At 36.7% G+C, this 23,925-nt stretch overlaps 1 protein-coding gene across 5 annotated transcripts in view; it reads right to left on the bottom strand.

The window, feature by feature from the left end:
• DCUN1D4 (defective in cullin neddylation 1 domain containing 4) overlaps positions 1-15,693 on the bottom strand; it is a 31,455-nt gene extending 15,762 nt beyond the window's left edge. The window contains exons 1-4 of one of the 5 annotated variants that reach the window (XM_008927442.3): positions 15,585-15,693; positions 14,495-14,534; positions 8,568-8,597; positions 7,133-7,247 (exon numbers count right to left, since the gene is read on the bottom strand). In XM_008927442.3, coding sequence (XP_008925690.1) covers positions 7,133-7,203 — 71 coding nt within the window. In that variant the 5' untranslated portion in view covers positions 7,204-7,247; positions 8,568-8,597; positions 14,495-14,534; positions 15,585-15,693. The remainder of the gene's footprint in view (positions 1-7,132; positions 7,248-8,567; positions 8,598-14,494; positions 14,535-15,584) is intronic. The other 4 variants (XM_008927443.3, XM_018069063.2, XM_018069071.1 and 1 more) reach the window with 4 other exon arrangements.
• Between the last annotated feature and the right edge of the window lie 8,232 nt (positions 15,694-23,925).

Here is a 23,925-nt window from a genome sequence, read left to right as displayed (position 1 = left end):
GAAACAACAATATTCATTAAGTCCATGTGCCCAAAATCTCACCAAGTAACTCCAGTGAAAGCTCTCTAGTCTCAAACTTATGACTGTGCAAGAAGTTCAACATCTGACCAGTAGAGTTGGATTTTTGAGAAACCAGAACTGATTACAGATCTTCCAGTCTGTGGTGGATAACTCAGAAAGGATATAATCTTGAGCTATAATCTTGAGCTATCCCAGTCTCTGCCACAAACTAATTAGCCAGACATTCATTAAAAGTGCAGGTGACACTGCATAACACTTGTAACGAAAAGAGACTATGCATGGCCAGAAGTATAAAACCATGCAACAAAAATGGCTGATGCCTTGGATGCCCCAACACAGATTACATATTCTACAAGACAAGGATCACTTGAAAAAAAGAAAGAGTATGACAAAAATCAGTAACACCAATACCAACCCAGTATTAGTGATCTCTCGTGTATGATGATGAACTCTTTTCTCTCCCTGCTTACTCCAAACATGAAATGAGCTTCTTGCCCCAGTCTAGCCAAGCCAGCTAGTTCTACTAGCAATCTCTTAAATGCCTGGTAAAGCAAGAAGAGCACAGAGATTCAAACAAGTCAGCAGACAAGTATCTGAGATTACAGCACAGCTAGGAGAACTCAGTTCAATTATCACAGCAAGCCCAACATGGCAGCACAGGGTAAAAGTGTTTCCACAGACTATGTCCACTGAACTATCATTAATACAGATAGTGTTAACTATCGTTAATACAGATTTGATTGTCTCAAGAACCATATGGGCAGAAGAGAAAAACACAAATTGCCAGGCACATCAGGCATTCATTTTGTATCTTACAATATTTCTCATCTCTTTGGAATTTCACATACTCCAAGATTATGTGCCTTGTCTTTGTTCTAAGGACAGCATCTCTTGCTATGCAGACAAATACAAACTGCCAGAGTGCATAGGGTAGATATCTGAATACTTTGGGAGCACCAAACATCTCCTGAATAGATCCAAGTTTCAAACAGCAAGTCCTCAATGGCTTACAGCTTCCTCAAGATGCCCAGCACTAGTACCTTCAAAGAGATGCACAACCATTATGTCAACCAAGTTCTTCTTGAAAATTTGCTTCCACAAAAGAACACACTGCTCAGAATTGAAGGAAAAAAAAGAAAAAAGAAAAAAAAAAGGGGGCAGGGGAGGGTAGGGTGGTTGGGACGGGACAGGGGGAAGTGAAAACCCCAAGGATACCTTCCATAAAGGAAGGGCAAATGAATATTTGGTACTTTTGCTACCAGAATTTGTACCAATGTCAGAGAATGCTGACACTGAAACAGGACTGCTAAAGGACATTTTCTTCATCATCAGAGTTAGAAAGGGGCATGCACAACTTTTTCCCAGAGTACCTACTGTACGTGTCACTACTGGACAATAGCAAACTACGAGCCTTTGCATTTAGAATTACCCTTCCATTTCTGAACCATGACATGCTATGCATCAAGAACAGCAAGGAAAAACAAAGAAGCATTACCTTTGGGTAAAGATTATATATTTACCTCTCAGATGAAACACACATGCAGCTACAATAATTCAGAAAAATCTTCATTTGAAAAAAATTAGGTTTTATTAGTTTAGCATGACAGTGTGTCAGGAAAGTGACAGCAGACTTCAAAAAGCATTTCTTTATATTTTAACAAATATTCCTGTAAGGAGTATTTAGCTTTTTCTTTTTTATTATCTCTTTTTTATTATCTCTTTCTAAAAGCCATTTTGCCAACTAAAGGGAGGAAAGAATATGGGACAGGGTATGGAAAAAGCAACATGAGATGACCTGTCTAAATTTTATAAAAGTGGTACCAGTTACTTAACTCAGAGATACTTGCATTTCCATCATGACCTAATAGCTGACTCATAACACCCACGTTTAAACTTATGTTTAAAATATTCCTATGAGCTAGGGAATTGTAATATGCCAGCAATAAAGATGAGACAAATGTTGCTTATAAGTGGAAGTGCTATAGGTCAATATCAACAAAACAAAATTTAAAACTGAGTGTCTGGGCGTTTCATGTTTCTTTAAATACAAAGTCATCCGTATCTTTTGCAGATTATTTTCCTCCCTTCCTAACTGATTTGCTAGGAAAGTAAAAGCATGAAAATTCTATCCAGCTATTATTGTGGGGTGACTAGAAAAGTCATCATAAGAGTACCTGGTTGCTACAAGGAAAAAGAACAAAGTAAGGGTAATTCTCTCCAACCTACTGCAGTCTTCAAAGCTGGGTTATCTACTCCTGTTCTGAGTATGTTTAAACTATGCTGGAATTTGTTAGACTTCCACCCACAGCCCCTCCCACCGCAGCACCTCTGGGCTGTGTACTTCCAGAATACTCAAACTAAGATCAGCGAAAACATGGAGTTTAGGTCATACAAAACATTCTCTTCATGGTGAAAGCTGGTAACAGCTCAATGAAGAGGAGTAAATAAAAAGAAAAAAAAAGAAGAAAAAAAGCTACAGTTGATTATAGTGAGTCAAAAGTTAACCTCTCATGAAGATTTACAAGCTGGTCATTTCAGATGGACAGTGTTTACTGAATAAAACATTGAGAAATTTACCAACAGAAGCTTTGTTCCTAACAACCACAACTTACTCAAAACTTTTGCCTGATTTCATTTGTGCTTTGTACTGAACAACAAATTGCTTTCAGATTATTTGTATCTTGAAACACGCAAACTATTGATTGAAGAAGATGCCCTATACTACTTCCATTAATTCTAATAAATTAATTTAAATTTTTGGCTGAGAATTTTCACTAATGCAGCACAATGAAAGTATTTTTAATAAAGCCTTACCTATTCGCTCACAATTATGATTCTAGCAATAGTTTCATATAAGCTGCAGTAGAAATAAAGGAGTGGGAGAAGAGATATTTTACAATTGGTGATGCATGACAAAGACTGTTTAAAGTAACCTCGGGACCAATTTACTTGACTGTCAAGTTTTATGAATGAATATGCCTTATCTCTCTCTATTTAAAGACTTACAATCAAAACTAAAACGTTAAATAAACATTTGGAACTTCATCAGGCTTACTTAATGAGCAGTATGTGTAACAGTGCACATGTTGATAGTCACATGTCTGGTTTAACTGAAGTTCACTGAAAAGGTATAGAAAAAGGAAAAATTACACTTGTGTGTACTTAAAAATCGGTACTTCAAAGAAGATCCAGACATCTATGACAGCTGGTAACAAGGGCTGTTTGCACTGGGCAGGACCAAGCCAGTCAGTAAACAACAACAGAACAAAAACAAATCAACTCTCAACACTGAAGGTTTTGAAAAATTCCAAGGTTAGCAAACCCCATGTTAAAAATATTTTCAAAAATTACATTTTCCCACTATAGAGTATGGAGCTTATTATTCAAAAAACAAAATCTATTTTTCATGTTAATAGGCCCTTATGTGGTTCCTACACACATCCAAGATAAATTGAACTCTAGATCTAATTGTTTGAAAACATAAATTTCAGGGAAGCAGATAAATATTCCTAGTTTTCATCCTCCTAAGGTGACAATATCCATTAATGTATGATTTTTGCCCCCTCAGCATGATTCCAGAGAAAGGAGTAGAATTAATTTTTAAACGAGACTGTCAGAAAAAGAAGACATTCCATTATGTAGCTCATTTTTCCCTAAGGAAGAAGATATTTGTGTAACAGATACACAGCATCAGACAATTAGACAGAGAGAACTATATTTTTACCTAGCAAGTATCTTTACATGAATCTTGCTTTACCTTTCTGAAGACCCTTAACACAGTGATGGAAAAGCAATGTATAGAAAACATAATTTTAACCTCAATTTGAGAATACTCTATATTGTGACAGTTTTAAGTACAATGAAGTCAAGACTGTGATGCTGAGATGAAAATACAAATTAAGTCTTCAAGTCATTATGTTCTGGTTAGCATGTGCTAAACTGTTTACTTCCAACAGCTATTCTTGAAGCCAGGAAAAATCTTGCTGTGATCCATAAATTAAAACACTGAGTTCTTTTCATTATACATCATCTGGTATAAAAATTCCCTCCCACTGAAACACTGCATTCATGCATGGTTCAAGGTGACACTGTGACCATTAATTAAGAGAATTCAAACCCTTATACAACAGTGGGATGCTAAAGAACATGTTTGGAATCTTCCATAATCAGTCCATACACAAGATCAGCATTTCCAAATAACTTCACTAACAACTAAATTTGTTCTGTCAATGTTTTTCCTCACTTGCCAGTCATTATTCCACTAATCCTTCCACAATGAGGCTGTATTCCTAACAGTCTGGAACTAAGGGTATAAGATAGGTTTAAGTTTATGACTTTAAGAGTCTTTAGAAATCATCATCTCCTTCAGCAGAGTCCTGCTGAAAGAAACTTTCTGGAAAGAATACATATCTCAAAAATATTACTATCAGAATTGAAGAGATCATAGGAAAGAACCACAAATAGTGAAGACTGAAAATATCACCCAACAAAACACTCCACGTAAGGATTAAAAAAATACATTATTTTATGGACAAACCAGGAGCAATCATCACCATTCAGTCTGAGCTGTGGTAACACCATTAATGATGACACTCCTTTGAAAATCTTCAGACCACTACCTAATATTTTTGCACTGAGAACAAACAGGAGACTTACAATTACTGAATTTATTTGTTAATGTTGACTGTATAAGTATGCCACTGTAACTGAGAAACATACAAAACTTATATCATTCCATTAAATGTCTGAGGTGACAAAGAGGAGGCAACAAATCACCTCTGTTAGGAAGTAGTCTCTTTTGGAGGGGACACGTACTTTTTCAGACACTGGCTACCTTTCTTCGCTTAATACCAAATTCACACAGACTAATGTCCCTTGAATGCTTATCCTGAGTTACCAGTATGCAGCTTCTAGGAAGTCTGCCTCTAAAACAGAAACAACAGGAAAAAAAACTGGGCCTAGAAGCCCCTTATCCCATAAACTGGCATTCCACTATCCAACTGGTTTTATGGTATACAGCATTCTCTGTACACAATGTAAGCAGAAATGGTTTTGCAAGTAACTAGGTCTGCTACAACACATTGCTGTAGAGTTTCCTGATTTCAGATTGATTTCTGCTTGACAAAATGAGATGTCTGATCCAAAGACCAAATGTGACAGGCATGAACTTCATCTGACAAACCAAGCACGGAAGTAGGAAACAGCATGCTCTTTGCCTAACCTGTTCACAGAAGGTTACAGGGGCATAAATCCTTCCTTGAAAGAAAATAGAGCTTCAAGACTGGTCTGAATGCCCAGCAAATAATTTCATATTGCCAGTCATGCTGAAATAAAGTGTTTTCTTGAAGACCAAAAAAAAAAGAAACTTATACACGAGGAAGCAGAAAAAGCCCAAAAACCTTTAGAAGATGGAAGTCAGATAAAAACTGGAACCACACTTAGAGAAGGATATTCCCCTGTGGCCCATTTGCAGATTTGGCTTCACCACTAATTCTAAAAGCAGGCTGAGTCTTCCTTTTAATAAAGCCTTACATGGCAGTAGAATGAAGACTAGATCCATCAGTTATAAACTGAAAGGCAGATACAAAAAAATCCTTCAAATAATGCTTTCAACAAGCTCTTAAAAACTATTAAATAGTTAGATAGTACTGACAGAGCAGGAAATCAGTTTGTTATAATTTTCTTATATATTTACACAAAACCAGTATCTCTCACAGACAGGCTTACTTTCCAAGGGGGTTGGGTTGCTTTTTTCTGTAATGAGTGTCTTGGCTAAGGCAGGTAGAGTTCAGTTTTGTGAACCTCTCTACCTACATTCTAGAAATATTCTGTCCTCATATCACTTCCACATTTTATGCGCATCTTTGAATAAGCTGTAATGTCCTCTATTAATTATTTAGTTTTTATATTTTACTATTTCTGAAAAGCAACAAAAAATATTAAGAACATGAACTGCTTTTTTGTTCTAGTAAGTGTTACAAAGCAATGAAAGGGAGTTGAAATCTTTCTTCTGCATCAACAGATCATTTAATAAATTCCAGTGCAATTACAGTTGTGCAACCCTATTAAACACAATGGAGTTACAGAGGCATAACCAGAGGCTTAATTTGGCTACCAGCATTTTTCTTACTCATGTTGGAGAATGAAAAGGAAAGCACCCAGCCTGATTTCAGGCTGACAGTTAGGAGAAAAATGCATCTTTTTACCTCCCTGAAGGTACTCACTATGGAAGCATGTGTTTTCTGAGTGACTGGTAACACATGAATGTGATCAAGCTCAAATTCCACTGACTGATGCAGTGGTAATCAAACTTTCTGGCTGTATACGCCACTTTTCAACATCAGGACAGTCCCGCACACATCATGCAGGAGTGTACAGTTCTGTACTCCAAGTTCTGAATTTAGTGCACATAAATAGCAATTATCTTACACACAAGGAGCACATTCAATGGTTTCTGAATGACTGAGACTGACTGAATGTACTACACATACTGGAAATCCAACAACTGCAGAAGCCTCGGCTATCAACACCTATGCCAAAAGAATACACTGCTCGTGCACACAGTTATAACCCACTTGGCTTCTGTTCTGCAGTGGGAAGCTGAGCAGCACTACCTCAATCACCACTGCACCACTGGCTATCACCTTACCTGGGCAATTTTCACCTTTTCCTTACATGATCAGTATCAAATCACAACATGACAGGGAGAGACTAGCAGGATCTCAAGTAAAAGCTGAGTGGACTACAACTACATTCATGTTTCTGAGAGGCTTGAGACTGACAACGCCCAATCCAGATCTTATGCATGTATATGGGAAGATGTTACTGTATCTTCCAATTGTTCTTGAACAAACAAGTATGTATTTTGACAGCTGGCAAGTAGAGCAAGGATAGTTCCCTACATGCTTGTTGTACAACTAGAGAAAGGTGAGATGCAAACTGAATCTATATATGTTTATCAATACCCCCCAGTTCAATTACCGGCTATGGTTCCACATTGAGAAACCAAGCAAATTTCAACACCATTTCCATCAGTATTTAAAAACATGATTATATCAGCTATTTAACTTTAGATATTCCATCAGTCTTAGCTCATGGTAATATGACATACCCATCATGTCTACTTTTCTTAGCAGATAAATCATCTCCTGCTGCAGGTCTCCTCTTTTTCCTTGGAGGCATCACTTTACTAAAGCAGTCTGATGAACTGCAAGACCGGAGACTTCCTACAGAGGGAATTAAAAACACCAGTACAAACAAATGAAACTGTTGCAGGCCAGTTAAACTGCATCCACTAATAGGCATATTACAAGGGGAAGGGAAGGAAGGAAATTAGTGGATTTAAAAATTACAAAAGAAACGGTCTCCTTTCAACAGCAAAATCCATCTCACTTTACATGGTATTCTATGACCAGATTTCCATCAAGGTCAAAAGTACTACACCAAAATGTACAGTAGTGCTAGTGTTACTTCAGTCTAATAGCAGTCAAGAACTGAAACTATCCTGAAGAAGTATTTAAGTCCGCAAAAAGTCATCTTTATTTTTAGTCATTTATTCAACTCAGAACTTCTAAGAGTTGATAATTACCTTTTGAAATACAGATATGACTCAAAAAGTAGAGCACCTACCTCTAGAAAACAGAACCCTTTCCTTTTCAAGGCCCAGGCTTTTTGTGACAGAGAGCTAAAGGTAGGAAAGGTTTTGTTTCTCTGTGGTGAGGATTTTTTTTCAGGTTTTTCAGGGAGGTGGGGGTGTGTGTTTTTTTGTTTTGCAGGGAGTGAAAGAGACATTCAGAAACGACTAGAGGAAAAAATAAGTGTCTGGTTGTATCACTTGCACTGAAAAATTCCCAAAGAATGAGGGTCCCCAAGTAGGAAAGAGTCAATTGAAGACACTGATGCCAATCAAGTGGTAGTCTTTCCATCCCCTTCTCTAAGCTACATACTCCCATGTCTCTGGTAACTATTCATTGTGCCTATCCAGCTCACCAAACCTGTTGATAATTAACCCAAGAAAAAAAGAATAACAATTTTCTGTACATTAGCACAAGAAAGAGCAGAGGACCAGCCCTTTTGACCACAGCAAGTCATTCAATTGCCTTTGCTGCCTCATGAAAACAGTAGGTTAATACTTCAGGCAAAATTTTGTCCTAATTTCACATACTGAAGGCCACACTGACACCTGAGAAAGGTGTGTGTAAGAGCAACTCAAAGAGCTATCAAAGCTCTAAGTGTAGCTCTAAGTGTTACACGAAGAATTTTAAAAGAAAAGGAAGAGAGAGGAGAGGTATAAATATCCAGACACAAAGTGATGCCAAAGACTTGCCAGAAAATATTAAGACCTCCAGCATGCCTAACCTACCTTCTCTTTGCCACAACAGCATCCAAGTTTAGCTATGCTTTATTACGATGCCCACAAAATCTTTTATTTTAAATTATAGCACAGAAACAAGCAATAAAACTTTGACTACTTTTTGACACCAAGGGAGCAGACTGACACCAGAGGCCCAATTCCCAACAAATACTAATGGCAATCTTTTGCTTACCTATTCTTCGTATCTTTGAAAGGCTCTCTCCTGTTATAGGAGAAACACATGTAAGGAACCTTAGAGCCTCACAGGCTTTGCTACATGTACATTATTTTAAACATGCATCGAAACTCTTATACATTAGAAAGTATGGATTTTTAGGCAAGATGTTCAAACCAGTTTTTACACCAAGATGAACTAATTTAGTTTCAACTAATAAAGCTTTTGCACTAAGTATGCCTTGTTTGGTTTTATCTTTATATTCATTTCTATTAAGAAGAAAATTAATTTCTCTACTTCAAGAAATACTCTTTCCAATTCAAAAATGCTTCCTATATATTACTTGGGTTTCTCTTTTTACCCTGAAGCTCCCTCCCCAGCATTCTCCCAGGAAAGTATGGCCATACCTACACTAACTTTCAGAAACAGAATTTTAAGAGTATTGTAAATTGAAATTACAATTTAACTAGTTATCAAAAAAATTTTCAAGTATTACACTCCATAGATTATTATCAAACGAAAAAATCATAATGGTTGTGTCAGAAGCACTGTCCAGAATGCATTACAAATGGAAATTAACAACAATAATATTTTCTTCTCACCGATATATTTGAAACAGTTAAGCCAGAGACTATAAAAACCTCACAGTACACCCAATGTATTTTACTACAGATTAAACAAACTAAGTGACATGACCTGCTGAATGTCATTTGTTCTATCTGATAATGCCTGCAAATTAAAGATACTGGAAAATTGTATTCCCCTAAGTTATTGAAAGTGTGATACTTTATCGCTTTTTAGATCAAATTTCTAAAGACTCTGCCAGTAATAGTTTTTTTAAAACCTACACAAACTAAAAACACTTAAGATGACAGCAGAATATAACAGATGGCTAGAAACAGCCAACAGACTCAAGACACACATTGAACTTAATAAATGAAAATGTGTGCTAGTGAATACCTTATTTTAGAAAATATGTATGTACTTGAGTACAACCTGTAGCTATCTCATTCTTTTGAGAGCAAATGGATTGTTTTCAAGTGCCTTTCTGTTAAAAAAATAAAAATCCATTTGTGATGGCCACAGGCATTGGATGCTGACAGAATACAAGAAAAACTACTCCCACTCCGGGTTTGTCCAGTTTACTGGTCATTTGATTGTGAAAAGAAATTTGCAAGGCCTCTGTGAAAAGAGAAGCACAGCAAAAGATGAAAATAAAATAAATAAAAGTATAATAAAACAGTTATAGGACAGGGAAATCATTTTGCCAGACCTGCAACCCATACAAACCAAAGAATTCAACTCAAGAATTCCTGCTTGGAATCTCTGCCTCATTAAAATATATTTTCAGGAAGATCTGTGAACTTGTATTAAAGGTTTAAACTGATAACAGAATTCACTGTAACCCAATTTCTCCAATGACTCCTATGAAAAACTTGTACCCTTTCTTGGTTTGAATGTATCTAGTTGCAGCTCTCAAACTGACAGAAAAGTGAAGAAAAGAGACAGCTCAGAAGTTGGTAGGTGGCTATTAAATGCACATGTACACCGCCCTCACGCACTGACAGCACACAGACACCAGAGGGACAAACATATTGTACATTCTTTCAGAGATTTAACATCTTAATAACTGAGGTTTGGACCAAGTCTTCACTATGCTTTAACTGTTGAACGATCTCTAAACTACCGAAAACCACGATATAAGAATGTTACTTTAAAAGTATTTCCTTTTGTTGTGAAAAATAGTATATTAAATTTGAAGGGCAGTTATAATTTCTCTGTAATAAACTCGGAAAGTTAAACCAGCAAAACATTTCTGTCTTTCATTTTCGTATAAAACTAAAAATTATCAGTTTGTTTTTTTCAGTTTGGACTCCTTCTATTTTACAGTATAGCTCACTAAGTAGCAGAAATATTAACCTTCCTACACGGAGCTTTCTAATTCTAAATGTAATTTCTAGGTCTAGCGTTTCACAACTAATTTCACTTCCCAAAGGTCTGACCATCTGCAAATGAACATGCAGCTACCTCTGATATCATGCAAAGTTTGACAGGAATTTTACTTACCAAGTGTAGCTTCTCTGATGTGATTATCTTCAAAGTTTCTCACTCCTGGGTCTCAACTCAAGACTGGCAGAACCCTCCTAATTCTGTTTTTTTGACACTTGAAGCTAGCATTTGCCATGTAGAGCCTACAGATGGCTGCTGAATAGGCCACCACCAGCCAAAAGCCTGCCGAGTGTAAATGTTGTCTGCCAAATGTCCTATTCAGTACTTCCAAATGTGCGGGAGACAAAGCTTCCAAAGGGAAGTATCACCTCAACAGCTAAAATTCATCCTAAGAAATTTAAAACAATATGCAAGATAAAACCCACAAGGGAGGGACACTCCTTGAATAGCAATAAAACCAAAACAAACAAAAAAGAAAAAGAAAAAAAAACAGAGGTCAATAAAGAAGAACTCTACAAGCTGTGTCCCTACAGAAATGATCTACAGGCATGTAATCTTCACCTTCTCTCTAGATAAAGCTTGTGAATAATCCTGCTCTTCTGATGCTTGAGTAGAAGGATGTTTCAAAGGAAAAATAATTAGAAACTGTGAATGCTGAAGCTTAACGCTGCTCACTTAATGATGCAACGAGACCACCACAGTTAACAATCATCAATTTTCAGATACAAGACTAAGATACTCAGCAAAATGTGAAACAACTTGCAATTCCTTTAAAAGGAAAAATCATCTTCTCTATCTTGAATTCCACACTACAGAATTGCTTTGGACTCAAGAGGGGTTTCTTTAATACAACAAAAAAAAAAAGAGGCAAAAGTAATCTCCGCACTGCCCTGAAGCTTCAAGAACAGCAATGAAGCTTTGTTTTTCCTGAAGATATGACCTCACTCTTTTAAACAAGCCAAGTGACAACAGGAAGCATACTTGTAAAGACTTTTTAGTCTGTATAGGTAGGTCATAATTTAATAACCAAATCATAACTTTAAGCTATTAACAAATTGCTAGATTTGTAGATATGACATAAAAAGAATTATTATTTCAAATTCAAGAGAGTTTCCAAGTTAATGCATATACATACTAAAAAAAAAAAAATTGTTTACAGAATCTGAATGCCTGCTGTTCTTACACCTACAAACAGATGAAAAGACCCATGACACACCTGAAGTCTACCTCATTTTTCATATATATATATACACACACAACACTAGCACATGAGATTGCAACCATTATAGGTGACTAGAATTTTGAAGCGAGGTCCATCTTAGCTCTCAAATCACTCAAGAAATTTTGAAACTGCCACTTCCCTCTAGTTCTTAGATGTTTAAGGCCTGGTTCCAGAAAGGAAATCTGGCTAATACTTAGAAAAGATACAATTTGTTTAAAGTGATTTAGATGCCCAATACATTTATTGTTAGTTCAGAAACAACTGCTTTGAAATAAATGTAATATGCATTTAAAGCTAATTATAAATATCAACTTAAAACTCAGATTTTTTTAAATAGCTTTTAGAAATCTCAACCAAATTTAGATATATATTTATTAAGTCTTCCCAAAAGCAAGGCCCACAATGGCATAACAACCAAGAAAATTATGTCAGAAAATGAATAGTAATCTTTAAGAATAAAGCCTGGTCCAAAAGATTCAGAGTGTTAAAAAAAATAATCTAAAACTATTAAAAAAATTTTCTTTATATGGCTTTGGCAACACTCAAAAAATCTTTTGCAACAGTTATTAATCTGACTTTCAAATGACTTCTAGACACAGAATCTCAAATTCAGAGCATCTATGCAGTTCTATAAATTGTATAACAAAATTAATAGGTCTTGACAACTTCTCACTGGAAAACTTAAGTTCCAAAAGTTTAGGCACATCGAAATCGAACAATTTGCAAAAGTAATTCTTTAAAGATTTACATAAGTCTCTCCAAGTAAGATGTTTCAGAAGTGTCAAGTCTAATACAAAATGGAAACAGGAGACTTCATTGTGCTACACTGACAAAGGCCAAAATAGTTCCTTGCATGTGTACTTGTCCTCATATGAGAAAAATTAAGCACACACTTCAACTGAGCATGCCTGAAATTTATGCAAACATTGAAGCTTCATCTCTTTCTACAAGGATACAGAAAACAGGGTAGAAGCGTAAGAAATAAAAATAAAATCTGAAGATGAGGCAGGAACCTGCCATTATCAACCTCTGCTTTTGGTTCTCATGTCGTATTTGTTTCTGATTTGAAAGGTTCTTTCACAACTATTGCAGAAAATCACACTGTTTACTGAGATTTTGTGCCCAAACTCATTCAGTAGGCACGCTTAAGCTTTTGAAACAGCTTAACTTAAACAACAAAATGTAGGCAATAAGATAACCATCAGTATCAGTATAAAACTGTTCATCAAAGCCAGTAACATCCTGAAGCACCACCTAATAGAGCTAATGAGAGGTCCAAGGCTAATTTCTTATACTTTATGATAGAAGTGCTAGGCAAGAGATAAGACAAATTCCAAATACCTCAAGTACATCAACACTTATTGGTTGATTAGTGGCAATGCTATTGGTTGATTAGTGACAATGCTTCACAATAGATTTTTGTGATCAAAAGTAAAAGATTACAGAATGCATTTTCATACATGAAATCAGTATGTACCTGTGTTTAGTTTGAGCACTTGGATCACAAAGGGGAGAATTTCAAGTCTCCATCAGGAGACGGGAGAGGGTACCAGTTCTAAAATATGGACACTAAAATCTCTGACTGAGATGAACCACCTGCCTCAACCTCTTTTGCAGAGGTTTTTCTTTTACATGATCAACTGATTTCAAGTACCAAATCCCTAACCACACTGAAGGAAAACATTGCAGAGAAGCCTTTTGTGGCTAAGAGTTCAACTATGAAACAAAGTCACCTGAAACAGTATAGAGGAGGGTACATAATCCCTAAGTGAGCTCTGTCTGATCCCAAATGATGCAGTCCTATGCATCTCTTCTCATTGCTTTAGGCTAAGAGTGTGCTACATTTCTGAGTGTGCCCCAGAAATCTCCAGGAGGAGCTGACAGCTCTCTCCATTTTCTTAAATGCTCAAGGTAACACCAGCAAACATAGTCAGCACCTCAGGATAGCAAAAAGCTTTGAGTCAAGATGGTAGGACAGATATGGTGAGTTTCAAAGAACAGTTCTGCTGAATGATCAGGGCTTGAAGCCAGTAAGTTATTTTCCTTCCTCCTCAGGTATCATGCCTGAAACACAGGAAGGAAGAAAAAGAAATAAAGGAAAAGTGCCAGCTCACAAGTAATGAGCACAAAAGGACATAACTCTTGCAAGACATCAAATCACAAAGCTCAAATGCTGATGAATCAAGAATGGCAGCAAGCTAGTATTAGGCAGCTGAGATTAAGGCCTTGAAAAACAATGGCATTTTATTGAATAAAAAACAGCTCTGGACTAATAAATAGCTAGCCCTGAGGCACTTACTGATAATCTGCACAAGGAACAGGAACAAGCTGTATCAAAATCACTCAAGAAAAAAGTTGTTTGTTTGGAGCACAGCATTTAAACTTGGTCACAGGCATCACAACAGCCACAAGAGGTCATGCTTCTGCTCTGTTCTCACTAATGCTCTTCAAGAGTCAAAACACTGTAAGACCATGGGTATTCTGCCAGTCTAATGGGTTGAGAGTCCAAGGAGTAAGAGAAATTTTTTAAGTCTTCTAAACTAAGAAACAGTAAAATGACAGATACTGCTGAAACCTGTACAAGTCCTTCATAATTGGACAAATTATAAGCACGAACATCTATTTCAAAGAAAACTTTAAGAAATCCTGGCACTTGTTTCCTAAAGCTCCTTTAGCTTTCTAAAATATAATTTTCAGTTATATTAGAGAGACTTCGTTGACAAAACATGTTTCAGTTGTTTCAATCTATTTCTACTACATCCCTAGTAAATACCTGTCTGGTGATCGTCTTGGCCAACGTCCTCTGTCAGATTCTGCAAGAGAACAGGAACAATACAGTTAAACAAGATGGTGACCTTCATTCTTCAGTACTGCTTTTAACCTCTACTTGATATTAATATTCATCTTATTTACTTAAGGATCATCACCTGAGACTGTAGTGTCTTGTGTTTTCAGCTCGGATTTATCTAAAAAGTTACCCTTGCAAAATTATCTAAAAAGTTACCCTTGCAAAATTATCTAAAAAGTTACCCTTGCAAAATTATCTAAAAAGTTCAAGGATAATCTTTAATTTGAATTTTTTTTTACAATCAAAAATATATCAAACTGTTTCAAGAGTGCAAATAACTATCCATTGGATAGGGAATTCTGCATTGTTGTATAGAACAATTCCACCAATAAATGCAGCATTAGAAAGACTGAATTTACCACTGACCACAGAAATGGCTTTACTTAAGGATAAACACAAATACATGTTCTAAAGAAAACCAATTAAAAATCAACTGAAATCTTGCAAAAAAGTTACTCCTTTTTGCAGGCAGGGTCTTTTTCACTAAATTTGTAGTGTACACACAGAAGCCACATAATCATTTCCAGCTATGCTTGCAATATAGCAAATGGAAGTATGTAGTCATAAAAAAATGCCTAAATTCAAAAAAATCTTGTTTCACTTCAAAAAAATCTTCAAAAAAAAGATTGTTCTTCAAAAAAATCTTGTTTCATTTTTTGCATGGGTGTAAGAGGACAGTTTGCTCATTCAATATGTTTTCCATCAGAACTGTAAGAAACTGGATAACTAAGATGATTACCATTATTTAACATATCTAAGAAAGTTGTTTGTATGGAAGCAACATCAAAATCCAGTGTTGCAGTGGACAGTGTTCAAACTCCACTCTGATCCCTGGAGTATAATCTTTCACCTTTTACTAATACTGCTTATCTCTTCACCAATTCAAAACCAAAAGCCTTTCATACAAAAAGGCAATTATAATTTTTGAAAGTGTAATCACTTAATGATTCCAATCACAAAATATTCTGGACTAAAGCCCTAGCTATTCTACTAAGAGAAAATGGCAAGTCATTACCAGCCTATTGAGGGTGTGGTAAATCTTGTGAATATTTGCCAGTGTTGATAGATGAGAATTCAACTGAAAATCTAGAGGGGAAAAAAGAAAGAACAAACAACCTTTTAAACTCTCTGGTTTCCCGATGTAGCAACCAAGATCTTCTTATGTTCTGGTCATTTAATAAAATCATCACACAACTATAAAATAAAAGTCATCTCAACACTTTTTCAGCATCAACATTTTCAACACTGAGTAGAAAAACAGAAATCTGCAAAAAGATATCTAACATATGCATTTTTCTTTAGGCATGAATGACCCTCAACAAAACAATTATAGCTAACTGTAGCTGAATTAAAAAAAAAAAAAATACAATTTTTTTTCCTTTACATTGGGAATTATTATAACTTCCATGCTATCCAGTCCTTCTGTTCCATCTATTCCAAAACTAATTTAAGTCCCATTTAACATTCTAAAATCATTACTAAAAATCATAGTTTTAAAACAAAGATTATTTTATTAATACACATGTACTTGCCTTTATACTTATTTCCTTGCAAAACTAAGTGACTGGAATACACTTACACAGTTGAAACATGGGTTTTGTATAACCAAACAAAGGTCACAGTGCAGCAGCTGTTAAGACAAGCACCAACAAAACTGAAAATGAAATATTCTGACTCATGAAAGAAGCCATAGCATAGATGTTAACTTTGTTTCCATGTTCCAAATATAAAACACTTGAGTTTGCTTCAGTGGCAAAAGAGAGACAAACTAATTTTTCTATATTCTTTTGAATTTCCTATTTTTGCTAGAAATGTGTCAAGGACAAAACTGGAAAATAAATAATTTACAAAAGATCAGCTGTGATCCAGCCAGAGAGCAGGCAAACCGGCAAGAATCTCAGGAGCTGGACACAAACCGGTTGACAGGGATTAAAGACAGCCAACTAATATACAATGTTTCCACTTAAACTAAAAGCAAATTAGCTACCCCGCTAGAACTCAGGCACAAAAACATTCTAATTACAGGCCTGTACTATATGACAAGCAAAGTATTTCAAGCCAACTTCTTCTTTATGTGAAATATTTTATGTGCCTAGTGTCACCACCTAGTTAATGCATTAAAGTATTTCTACTGCGAGACATTTAATTTGGCTTTGCCCAGCAGCTAGCTGATGCAAGATGCAAGAAAGGTCAAAGACATAATTCCCACATTTCCATCCAGAGTATTTTAAAGGAATACTCTCAAAATACACTTAAGAAAACCCAGATAAACAAGAGTCTTCACTAAATATCAGACTGCCAAATCAGTGAACCACACTGCTATGAAGTTATCAAGGGAAACCGAAGGAACTGGCTGCTGCACGTGTACTTGTCACACTCATCACTGTGGAATTCTCTTTTCATGATGAATTAAAAAAAAAAAAATTCAGAAGATACTTTTAGGAATCATATATTTCATTCATTATGTTAGCTAGAGTATCCTTTTATTAACTGCTACCTATTTCTTAACATGTTGTCCACAACCCACCACCACAGCAATACAACTGCTTGAAGTCAGAAGTACCAAAGATGGAATTTCCAACTTTAGCTATACTTATCTATATGAAGTCAAAGACAATCCAGGTCTTCTTACCCAGATAAAATAGGAAGATCTTGAACCCTGAACAGGGTGCTAGAATTTTTCCTGCATTAAGTGCTCAATAAAGTTCCTTTTTTGCTAGTCAAACAATACTAAGCAGAACCATTCTGCAAAAAAACAACCCTGAGTTTTTTAGTCCAACTTTCAATTCAACATAAAGCAATGAGAAAAAAAGGAGGGGGGGAAGGAGAAACAGGGAACATAAAAGCCATTCTCAGGAGGGCAAGACTAAAAGATGAGATTTGTTTTGTTAACTGTCATACCAGACTAACCTAACATTAAGGATAATTCTAGATAGCACCCTTAAAAACAACAGAAAAAATACTTTAAAATTAGGACTATGTATATTAGGTATCAGCTTTGAAACAAAACATTCCTAGGCACTTCAAAACACATAATTCATGTCAGTGTGTTTCACACATCCACTGGAAATATCCTTACAATTTTAAGCTGCTGCTTCCAAAATAGGTTACATAATTATGATGGACTTAGCAGGATTACATAATTATATTTTACCATTCTTATACAACAAACATCACACTATACACGGTATTAATACAGACGACCAGAGTCCAAAGTTTTCTCTCTTCCACAGGGGAAGCTTGTGAAGTGTAGATATTATCTAAAATTGAAAACAGGTTTCTTTTACAGTTATAAAAGTAAATACAAGCAGCACTCATTAAATTAGGGAAGTTAAATTACAGCCCAGGTCATCCTCTGAACTGGTAAGTGTTTGCTTTATGTATATTCAAGGAAGATACACAAAGTATCTTATGCCACTGTGAAAAGGCTATTTTGTAAAAAAAAATTTTTTGAAGAAACAGAATCCAAAAAATAATACCTCCCATGCTCAAATAACACTACTTTGGAAATTAGCAGAGGGACAATGGTCAACAAGGGTCAACATGGCAAGCAAGTGATTCCACAGCTGGCTGCAACTGGATGCTTCAGGAACACACTCCCTCCCCTCCACCTCCAGAAAAAACTTCCATGCAAGCTTATGCAGCCTCCAAGTTGTCCCTGCCTGACAGCCTTGGTTAGCCCACTACCCTTGGAATCATATCAACAAAATAAACAAAAAAATCCTGCCAGCCCCATGTTTTGAATCAGGTCACAAAAGAGCTGCAACACTAGGTAAGTCAGAGCAAGAGTTAAAGTAAGGAACAGGAAAGGTCTCCTGAATTGGGAGTAAAATAGTTTCCTGTGGCAGCAGCAATGTGTCAGACCAATCCAACTGTCCATCCAAGCCCACTGTGAGAGGAGGGATACATCACATGAAGCTCCACATTCACCAGTTCTACATGGAGAAAATCGTGATGTATGAAGTTATTTTTCACCTGAATACAAGAGTTTCAAAGCACATGAAACGGTCTGAAAACACTTTAATTTTTTTTCCTACAGAAACTGCATCCAGATCCTCAACATAGGAAAGACATGGACCTGTTGAAGCAAGTCCAGAGAAGGGCCACGAAGAAGCCTGGAGGGATGGAATACCTCTCCTAGGAATACCTCCTAGGACAGGCTGACAGCTGGAGCTGTTCGGCCTGGAGAACAGAAGGCTCCAGGGAGATCTTATAGCAGCCTTCCAGTACTTTAAGGGGACTTAGAGGAAATCTGGAGAGGGACTTTTCAAAAAAGCACGTAGTGACAGGAAAAGGGGTAACGGCTTCAAACTGAGAGTAGGTTTAGATTAGATATTAGGGAAAAGTTCTTTCCTGTGAGGGTAGCTTGGCACCGGAACGGGTTGCCCAGAGAAGCTGTGGATGCCCCATCCCTGGAAGTGTTCAGGGCCAGGTTGGATGGGGCTTTGAGCAACTTGGTCTGGTGGAAGGTGTCCCTTCTCCATTGTAGGGGGATTGGAACTAGATTATCTTTTAAGGTCTCTTTTAACTCCAGCCATTCTATAATTCTAAAGTACCGCACAGTTAACTGATCTCAGATCACAAGAAGGAAACCTGCTTGCTTCGTGAATACTGAAGGAAGACGTGCTGGAACGTTTGCTATGACTTTAAGAGGTACATGTCAAACAAGTGCACATATTTTGTTGATTAAATTCCAAATGGTATTAAATACTTTGCAATAATTCAGAATGTAATAGCTAAAAAAAAAAAAAAAAAAAAAAACCACACCTAGAATAAAATCATTGCGAATCCAGAAAAGAAAAGAAATGCCAGAGCCAATCTAGTTTCATGGAATTTAAATCTTGCATGCAGTTTGCCATTAACACTTAATGTTAAGTGTTAAAGGCTGGGTTAGTCAAATAGTCACAATCATATACACTTTAAAAGTAAAAAGAAAACAGTTTAAAAACAACTTTTAAACTTATAGATTGAGGTCTAAACTATGGACCTGAAAGTTACCAGGAGGTGAAAGAAACAACCGGGCTTACTTTCATAACAAACTAGAGAAAAAACATCCTATACCCTCTCAATGAAAAAAACCCAAAAAAATCCAACATATAAATGCTATAGATACAATAATAAATACAATATTAAAATTGAGGTATAGAGGTAGCAGAAATATTAATATAATAGTAATTCATATTACTGCTAAGATTATTGTAACATTCTCAGAAAAAAATTAGACAGAAAACACATACCAGGAAGAGTCATTCCTAAAAATTAAAATGCAATGATCATGCTTTACTTATATTTAATTGCTTCCCTTGGTTTCAAATAATAGAACTGGAAAAAACTTGTAGTAGTACTGTTGTCTTAGTTAGCTTTAAATAAATTTTACTTATTCAAAAAAGAATCATTTAATCTTCTAAGAAATACACCATTTCATGTTCAGTAGTCTGTTTACAGAATTATCCAAAGAGTAAGACAATTTATATTGATTAATTATTAATCAATTAATCAACTTAGGAGTTCAGGTCTGAAACCTATATTTGGTGAAAGCCTTCAACACTTATGTTCAGGTAGCAGAATTTCTGTATTCATTACTAAATGCAGAAAGCAAAGGAAAAATGTATGTCAGTCCTGTTTACACAAAAAACATCACAATACACCTAAAAACTGAGAATCTCAGACTGCAGTACAGAGAAGATAGGAGCTGACTGCAATCCTGTCAAAGACAGGATTAAGAATCCATTTCCAAAGTGTCTGTAGCTGTATCTGTGCAGGCAGTAACACCCTACAGCAGAGGCAGCCTGCAAAAGAGACCTCCTGGCCCGTGATGTGCCAGCAAGCATTCAGGTAAGGGGAGGAAGAGAAGAAAAGGCTTGAAAAGCAGGGTCTCCCATAATTTGGTGCCCCTTAAAGGGCATGATTCAGAAAGTAAGGGAAACAGAAGTGAATTCCAGCTTGGAAAGTAAGTACATCCAATTAAATGGGACAATCCAACCTATCTTGAAGAGCAACAGGACCTAGTCATTAAAGCTAAAGACATGATGCTACAGGATGTTCCTCTTGCCCACGTGCACTCAGAGCTGCACCAATCTCAGAGCTACTGCTGACACCAGTGGTATCCAAATCCACAGTCGCAAATTTGTGTACATTTTCCCAACACTTAAATGCCTAATCCCAAAGCCTAAAATGTTCTGAAATAAAACACAGAGTGACTTAAGCTAGTAAAAAAAAACAACTCTACAGAAAACCCAGCTCAAGCAACAAAATCTGGTTGAAATTACTGAACACACTAAAAATCACTTACTTTAAGGTAAACATTCACACTCAATTCTAACATTTGGTATTACCACATAGAATGACTTACTCACTGCAACAAAATATTTTAAGATCTCTGCATGCTACATATATAGGGAAAAAAGCATAATTCTTTTTTCCCCATAGGAACAAATCCTTATTCTACCAATGTATTTTTAAAGTACCCTATTCTGAAGGTTTGTTTGCAAATAGAGCTACCGTAGTTTAGAGTTCATTGAGAATTTTAGAGTAATTTAAGCAGTGCAAAAGTTGTGTAACTGTCAGTTTAGTTTGAATACATTTCCATTTACCTTAAATTGATCGAACAAATAAGAGCCAGGTTAACAATCCTATACTAACACATAGATTAAAGTACCCTGCATTTCATGGGGAGGTTAGGGTTTGCTTTGTAGGGGATGGTTTTGGTTGGGTGTCTTGTTCTATACAGCAAAGACCTAACACTAATTGTATTTCTGGTGCAAAAGATCTGCTTCTGTTGATGAAAAGTGTTCATCCAGTCTAACTCCTACTCCACCACCAGATTAATTCAAAAAAGTCAGTGAGTTTGTTTTGCATCACTGGCTGCCTGAGAGCTGTTTGAGAGCACTGCTCCTAACTTCATGCCAGATGTCATCTGACATCCTACAAAGGCCATAAAGTTAATAAAAACTTTGTATCTTGTGCTCCAGCTAATTCAGCAGAAACACAACCCAGTCAAGCACGCACTACAAGGGTATCCCAGCACCATGCAGATCTGGTACACATCAGGGTGGATCTGCAACAGCCCAGAAACAGCTATGCCAGTCAAAACCATTATTGCTCCAGCTGCTTGCTTCTTTCTGCCAAAAGTTCCTGACCCCACAGCTCTGCCAGCAGCACAGGCCAGGGGCACATTCCCTAACTCATTTCAGGCAAAAAAAAAAAAAAATAAAATCAACCCTGTCAGTTTAGACAACTTAAGTAAAACTGGCAAGAGCTAACCCAGGTACATCTCACCGAGTGGATCAGAGTGTGCTCCTACAGCCCACTTTACCAGCAGAAAAGGGAAGCGGTAACCTACAGCTAATGGGCAGTAATAAGCAGTTGCAGCCCATGGAGTCCCACAGCCTATGCAGCCACACATCTGCATCAAGTGTGTCACACCAGTCTATTCCCCAGGGGCAAGCTAAAGCCTTACAGCTCTAACTATATATATATATATACACACACACACAACTATCTACTGAACAAACTGGTAGTTGCTTCTATGTCTTTATGAGTCAAAAGTAAAAATTCTGTTTAACCTCAGACCTACGATTTTAAATAGAACAAATTAACTGGACAGTATGACAAAAATACTGGCACATTTAAATTAATGGTTCCGCTTCAAGCCCTTGTTAGCAGTTTTACTTATTGTAGAAGAAATAACCACACTATTAGATGCTCTAATACTTAAATTGGATACAAGAGTTGAACACCTTCCCTGGATGTACTGTACTTTCCCATGCTATGCTTTTTGGCAAGCACAGGATAGAAAAATTAAGCAAGTTTTCTTCTTCTGCTTGAAGACACAAACAAAACTAGGAAATAATGCTTTGAAATAGCCCAAAGTCTTTGTTTTCAGTATCTGCAAAGCAAGTGGGGGAGGAGGGGAAGTAAAGAAAATGCAGAATTAATAATTCGCATTCAGCACAAAAATTACTTGGACTAAAATAAATTTAAATGAAGTGCTGCAATTACACAAATGAGATCTTACCCCAATACAACAGAATGAAGAGAAGCAGTAAGAAGACTGTTTACCTGCCTGACTCAACTTACTGCATGACCTTGTAGACAAGACATTTCCAATTACAGTTACTGCAGCTGCAAAAACTTCTAAGCAAACACTTTCAATGGGGAAAACTGAAAGTCGATGTACCTCATATAATGTGAAAGGTGTGTATTCAGTTTCAGAAAGTAAAACTGATACTGAGCAAAAATGTATTGAGGGAGTTTATATCACAAGAACATATAAGAACCTAAGAAGGATCAAAAAGGTGGCTCAAAATAAATGTTCAGTCAAGATCCAGCTTCTGTAAAGATATGCTATGAACACTCCTTGCTTCAAGCATTTAAATCAGTGAGGAAAAAAAACAACCACTATGATGTTACAGACAGTGAAGTCAGTTAATTTAGGAAAACATTCCTATTTAAAATAACACATGTACGAGCCCATGAACTGCCAAAAAAAAGTACTGAGATGTAAGATTCAATCATTCCAAGGTACATTTTTAATGAGAAGTCAATAACAGCTGAAGGCTGAGAAACGCTACTCTTCCTATTTCCTAAAGATAAGTTAAAATTAAAAAACTTTCAAAATCACTACATAGTATTAACATTCTACATGAGGGAGCACTGGAATATTTGCAACTGTACCTTATATGTGCATAATGAGGACCTGCATCTTTTTTTGGACAGGACACATGACAAAAAACACTGAGCAGAAGGCATTTTCTAGAATCATTATCCTTCCATTTCCAACATGAGGCAGTTATTTGTGCCTTAATGGCAGACTTAACCACCAACATATCACGATCTCCAAATATAAGAGTAAAATAAACCAGAACCACTGAAGAAATGATATAACCTTACGAGTTAGAGGCTATACCAGGCTGCCCAGCCAATCTCATTTTGAGAGACATGGGAGGATTCAAGAAAATCCGGGCCTTATGCAGCATTTCTTTCCATAAATGCTTTCAAGACTTTGTCCAAAAGTCAGGCCATCACTCATTAACATATGATCAAAGCTTCCGTTTTCATTATCTTCACGAGCAAGTTCTACGGTAATAAAGCATCTCAGAGCTGCAACTCCTTGTGGAGCCGAGAACGCGTTCCTGGGAGATTTCACAGGAACATGGTTGTGCCGGGACAGCTTTGCGCTGGGGATGCCAATCCCGTCTCTCTGGCGGACGGGCAGGAAGCCTATTCCCGAACCCCGGTCACCCCACAACCACACAGGTGTGCCAGGCAGCACGCGGTCCCGGGGCTCTGAGCGCAGCGCCAGAAGCGGACACAAAGCCCAGGCTCCGCTCCGCTCCCCCGCGGCCGCGCCGCCC

This window comes from Manacus vitellinus, unplaced genomic scaffold, assembly GCF_001715985.3.
Source record: "Manacus vitellinus isolate BGI_N305 unplaced genomic scaffold, ASM171598v3 scaffold_0_pilon, whole genome shotgun sequence".
In the NCBI taxonomy this organism is placed as follows: Eukaryota; Metazoa; Chordata; class Aves; order Passeriformes; family Pipridae; genus Manacus; species Manacus vitellinus.
Note: the sequence above shows the minus strand (reverse complement) of the source record. Positions and strands in the feature narration are given on the sequence as shown.